Source organism: Plasmodium fragile (assembly GCF_000956335.1).
Source record: "Plasmodium fragile strain nilgiri unplaced genomic scaffold supercont1.3, whole genome shotgun sequence".
Taxonomy (NCBI): Eukaryota; Apicomplexa; class Aconoidasida; order Haemosporida; family Plasmodiidae; genus Plasmodium; species Plasmodium fragile.
The window spans coordinates 191,976-197,660 of NW_012192583.1; the positions used below are offsets into that span (position 1 = coordinate 191,976).

The 5,685-nt window shown below is 44.0% G+C and overlaps 3 protein-coding genes across 3 annotated transcripts; 1 reads left to right on the forward strand and 2 right to left on the reverse strand.

Moving 5' to 3' along the window:
* Positions 1-401: 401 nt before the first annotated feature.
* On the forward strand, positions 402-1,475 carry AK88_00363 (uncharacterized protein; the record flags this gene model as incomplete). The annotated part of the gene is made up of 2 exons (XM_012478014.1): positions 402-974; positions 1,194-1,475. 2 exons carry the CDS (start codon positions 402-404, stop codon positions 1,473-1,475), a joined length of 855 nt encoding a protein of 284 aa, XP_012333437.1.
* A 91-nt stretch (positions 1,476-1,566) lies between these two features.
* On the reverse strand, positions 1,567-3,377 carry AK88_00364 (uncharacterized protein; the record flags this gene model as incomplete). Its single annotated transcript, XM_012478015.1, has 2 exons — positions 1,567-1,660; positions 1,789-3,377. The coding sequence occupies 2 exons, from the start codon at positions 3,375-3,377 to the stop codon at positions 1,567-1,569; spliced, it is 1,683 nt and encodes a 560-aa protein (XP_012333438.1).
* Positions 3,378-3,832: 455 nt separating this feature from the next.
* AK88_00365 (uncharacterized protein) lies at positions 3,833-5,421 on the reverse strand (the record flags this gene model as incomplete). Its single annotated transcript, XM_012478016.1, has 4 exons — positions 3,833-3,876; positions 4,035-4,154; positions 4,359-5,170; positions 5,381-5,421. 4 exons carry the CDS (start codon positions 5,419-5,421, stop codon positions 3,833-3,835), a joined length of 1,017 nt encoding a protein of 338 aa, XP_012333439.1.
* Between the last annotated feature and the right edge of the window lie 264 nt (positions 5,422-5,685).

Consider the following 5,685-nt stretch of genomic DNA (forward strand, 5'->3'; position numbering starts at 1 on the left):
TTTTTTTTTTTTTTTTTTTTTTTTAATTAATTAATTTTACGACTCCCAACTTGGATGAAATGTGTGAAATGTCACTCGAATGGAACTCCATTTGGGGGAGGCGATGCGGAGCAGACAATTTTACTGCCTTCAGAAAAAAAAAAGGACGCCCTGTCCCTCGCCTTGTGCAAAAAGGGCGTATCATAATTAGGGTACATCCTTCAAGTGGAGAATAAAACCGGCACGTGTACTTCTAAGCCGTATTTGTGTGTGTGTTTGCTTCTGCTTAACTGAAGACGGGCTGTGGGATTTTATCCCTTCCCCCGTTTCCCCTCGAGGACTTGCTAAGCAAGACCTGAGCGACTCACTTGTGTTCACACGTGCTGCGCACCCCACACATTACGCTTTGTACCCCGCGCAACATGAGCGAGACCAAAAGGACGGTGCTCCTGGCGGAGAAAAGATATGACGAGGGACCGACCTCCGTGACGAACAAAAATATTCTCTTCAAGGAGCACAAACATGCAAACGAATTCCGGGAGACCTTTATTAACATCGACACGGACTACAGCCTGGACAGTGAAAAGGAAAAAAATAACATCCCCCTACTGAAGGTGTTTAAAAAAAAGTTAAGAGAAGAGAAGGCATGCACTAGAGTGTTGATCCTCTTCCAAACATCGAGGGAAGCAAGTAGGAGGAGTTGTGTGAAGGAGCGTCTGCTCAATATGCTACAGCAACACTACAACCAAACAATCACAGGTGTGTGTATCTTTGTCAACGTGCACTCCATCATGCTGCTAGAATGTGTGGAAACGAAAAATGTGTTCTCCTTAATTAAACAGCTAAAAGGGGTGAAGAATGTGTCCGCGGTGCAGGTTTTATATTTCAGCGAGTTGAACAAGAAGAGCGTGACGGACCACTTTGCCTTCTTCGAGTACACTAAGGAGCAGCCCAAGGGCGCGCCCCTCCCCGGCGAGCACAACTACGTGGAAGAGGTGGGCGCGCGGGGTGCCTGCAACGTCACACGAACAACGTCACACGAATAACGTCACACGAATAACGTCACACGAATAACGTCACACCAACTTCACACGAACAAGTGAATGATCATGAGGTCCACTTGGACGCAAAAGCGGCCCATCAATTATACCCTTCTGCATTCGCGTCCTCCCCTCTTCACTCTGTTCTTACCAATATACACTTCCCCCGCGCAGGTGTGGGAGCTGTACATAACGACCCTGCAGTTCTGCTGCCTCGTGAAGAAGAACTCAGAGCATCAGGACATCCTCGACAAAAACGAAAACATTAAAAAGAACTTCGCCCTGCTGCCCCACTTGTATAGCGACGCCGCCAGGCAGTACTTATGGACCGCCGACGGTAATGAGATCAGCGTGGGGGATATATGTGTGTGTGTAGGGGGGGGGGGAGATAAGAGGAAAAGGGGTACAAGTGATAAAATGGACAAAGGGGTGTCAGGAGTGCATGCGCCACTGTGATGTATGGTCCGAATTACATCCTACTGCTCGTAACACAAAAGAAAAGATTTTGCATCCCTCAAGATATTCTCCCCTCATCACGATGTTTGCATCACGAGATGTTTCCCCCCTTCGCAGAGTTCATCTCGTTCTTTATGGAGGACTTCCAACTTCCCGTGGACGACTTCTCGGACGATTTTCTGGACCTGTGACGGTGGGGTTGGGAAGGCATCGGCCCATCGCCGCGTCGCCCTGATAGCGTCTTAGCACTTTTTGGCTACCCGCGCGGTACTGAGCAGAGAGGCGTGCAAGGGTGCTTTGGGGTAAGTCCAACCCTAGAGCTGTGTCAATTAGCTGGTCCAGCTCCACGTGCCTGGATAGGACCTTTAGCCTGTTCAGGATCCCCTCAAAGGATTCGCCAAGTATAGCCTCCTCTTGCAATTTGAAGTAAGCCAGAGCTACCTTAAACAAAAACGAGGGACCATAAATGAAAAAAAAATCCCATATCCTAACTAAATAAACAATGCTAATGCTGTAGGAGAAGAGAGTAACAAACCATTGGGAGGCAAACATGCTCGAGTGTACGTTTTCCTTCTTCAGATGCAAGTATGTCTTGGGGAAAAATACAAGCAGCAATTGGTCTAGGATGAACAGATCCTCATTTAACAAGGACATATCAGAAGAGAAAAGATCATTCAGATTGTATTTGTGTATTAAAGCTATTAACATAAAAAATGCATCCTCTTCATTCATGTAAAGAATAAAGGTCGCCACGATGAATGCCATTCCTTGGCAGTAACCTAAACTTTTGTTATAATTACTGTAAGCCTTTAGAACATTAAAAAGTATTTGCTGACCTTGTTCATAATTATTTTTAAATAAAATGTGTTTAGGATATGTCCTGTTCATATCTTTTTTGATTGTAGTTTCGTATTGGTTAGTTATGCTCAAGTAATACTGGTACATACTCCTTCTACACTCATTTGAATCATTTTTTTCTGTAACTTTATTCTCCTTTTTGTATTCATATGACTGTACTAAAATCTGCCATACGAATCCTCTCAAGTGATCGGGCACTCCTTTCTTTACCTGTTCCTTTATGTACCCATCAACATGTTTGCTCATGCAGGTAAAATAATTTTTCTTTTTTTCAACACAGAGGGTAGTAATTGCATTGGAGAGTTTACCTTTGGTGCTGCTGGAGAGGTTGTAACTACTCAATGGGCTTTTTCTATCCCTTTTGCAAAACGGCCCCAAGTCATCTGTTTTGTTTATCCCCCCAGTGTAGCAGCTACTACCAACCTCTGAAGTGATGTGATGCTTTTGACTCGAACTTTTATTACAATGTCCTTCCTCTTTATTTTCTGCGCCTCTCTCATTTGGTTTGTCATCCTTGTGTTCACTTTTCACGGGCACACTTTGCGTACCATTTGTTCTCTCTCCCCCGCTGGCATAATTTCCTACACTGGATAAGCATTTTTCCCTCTTATTACCACTCTCTTTGTTCTCACCATGACCAACCTTTGAAGGCAACGCACACTCCTTCCTGCTCAGAAGTTTCCCCCTTTCCTTCCTAGACACTGTTGTCGTGCCATTGTTTTCAGTTTTTTTCAAATTAAAATAGTTATCGTACGATAAAGGTGTGGTTAAAAAAAAGGACAATTTACTTTTACCTGTGTTAACACTGGTCGGCGTCGTTTCCTTGTGGTCCCTACTCAAGTTCGTTCCATCCGTTTTGCTTTTCCCTTCTGCGCCCTCGGTTTGTTTCGCGCTGCCCGCTGACGCTGCTCCTGCTGCTAACATTTCTTGCTGAATTAACTTCTTCAAGTGAAACAGCTCCATCTTCTTCTCATATATGTGGTTCCATGTTTTTATTTTCTGGATATCCGCCGCAAAGTTTCGAACGCTGTCGTTTGCTTTCATTTGGTATCACCCCAGCATGGGAGGAGGACAGGGGATGGTTACAAAGTGGGGGGCCAAAATTGCCCGCGTCAACCGTTTCATCAGCTTGACGGAGCCTCCAATTGGAAGAGGCACAAAATGGGGATAGCTTGTGCTAAATAGTTTTCTCAAACTGTTCAAATGAAGATACACACAGGGGTTGTGTCCAAGCGAATTGCAAATTGGTGTGGGGAGGAGTCAGCCAAAAGGTGGAAAAAAAAAAAAAAGTCAGGTAAAAATAGAAAAAAAAAACAGAAAGTCAGGTAAACAGCTAAAAAAAAAAAAAAAAAAAAGTCAGCTAAAAAGTGGTGAAAACAGTCATCTTAAAAGCGGCTCAACAAAAACACATTCGTGCGAATTTCACACTGTGCCTGGAATTCCTGTGTGCCAGACGGGGTATTCCCTCCACAGGGCACACATGCCCTCTTTTATCTTCCCTAATTGTCCTGTGGTACCTGCCAGATTAGGAGGTAATTGCTAGCTGCGGAAGGGGACAAAAGGGAATGAACACACAAAAATGGGGCTACGGCGCGGAAAAAATATTTCCCATCAGGCATAATCACACATACGTAAGAAAAAAAAAAAAAAAAAAAAGAGAGAGACGGTGTCCTCGCGGAAAAAGTGACGCGAAAAACTTACTCGTTACAAACGCTACTCGGTTGTATACCCATTTTACAAACAAAACGTGATTGTCAATTTTTTTTTTGCACAAGGGGTTTCCCTTTATGTCCCAGACGTGGAGGTTTCCATCTCTTCCGCCTTCACGAAAAGGGGAAAGAATAGTCGCAATGAAGGTGTGACCACGGTGCGGTGGCTTCGTGGAACACACGCCACAACATTGTTTGCGATGGAGGGGTTCCCATAAGTGGTACCAAAGGTGACCAGCCTCTTTAAACGGGGAGGTTACAAAACGACGTGCAACAAATGTTGCACAACTCGTGCACATCGCGCATGGGAACTCACCGCAGAGCACATAATTCGAGTCGAACGAATAAATTGGGTAGGAAGGTACAATGGGCGAAGCGAGCGGAGAGCTGCTATCGTAGAGGAAGCTGTACGAGTAAAGCACATCCCCTGTGTAGGCGTCCAACGTGTAAATGCAACAGTTTTGTGTCGCTATGAGCATTTTTTTTTCATCGAATGAAAAGTCAATGTGTGTGCACACATTATTATTTGCCGTCAGTTTAGTAATATCAAAATTGGCAAAAAATTCATCATTGTAATCATCGCCAAAACAACTACATAAGTAAATGGAATTCGTACTGACAGTGTAGGCGTAAATAATGCCTGTCTTGTTGTAGCTAGCTATGCACTGTTCATTGTTTACACTGGTCTTGTAGAGAGTAGTTTTGTCCCTTACGTGTGTAACTATGAGTTCTTTACTCCTCAACGCTACGATGAAGATGTGTGTGTTTGGGTGCAAGACAAAGCTGTTGTCAACAATTTCGCTAAGAAATTCAAACACGTGTATCACCTTCTTGTGTAGCAAATGGAAATGATATATTTTGCATTTTTTTTTTTTGTCATATGCACTGAAAAGACATTCATTCACTTGGCACTCTGTGGCTGTGTCCGTACTCTCCTCCAAACCACTTTTTAATAACTTCACGTCATTAATTACTATGTCTTCAATGCTGTATGTTAGTTTTTCCCTTTTTTCATTCACATCGTAAATCTGTATCACATTCTTCGTGTTCGTCGTTGCGATTAAGTTGTTAAGCAAATCTATGCTGGTTATGTACCCCTCATTTGGGAAGGACGCGTACAGGTCAAATCTGGGGGGATGGGCAGTACACAAAAGAAAGAAAAAATAATAATAATAAATAGATAAACAGGTAGGCAGATAAATGGGTGCATAGCTAGCTAGATCAGGTGAAGGACCTCGCGCCAAATACACGCCCTGCTGATACCAGCTAGGGCATTGGGCACGTGTGACATTTGGCGTTAGTTGCCGAGCCGCTTTGCCTGGTCAGCCTTTTCCCTACCGTTTCATACGCACGTGGTCAATACCACCTTCTTCACCCATTGTAAGTTTCTTTCTGTGTTAGATCGAACTAGTCGCGTGGTCGAAGCGGGTTCTCTCTCCCATGTGCGCATATACATCTAAGGGCATACTCTCTTATGCTGCTTATCCTCCAATTGTCGACGTCTGCAAAGTCGGGTTGGGCTGGTACCTACGATCCTCTTTGTCGTTTTTTTTCAAGTAGCACTCCGTGCTGGGTAAGCGCGACTCGCCATATTAAGTGTGCTCTTCATGCTATACAGTCTTCGCACCCAAAAAAAAAAAAAA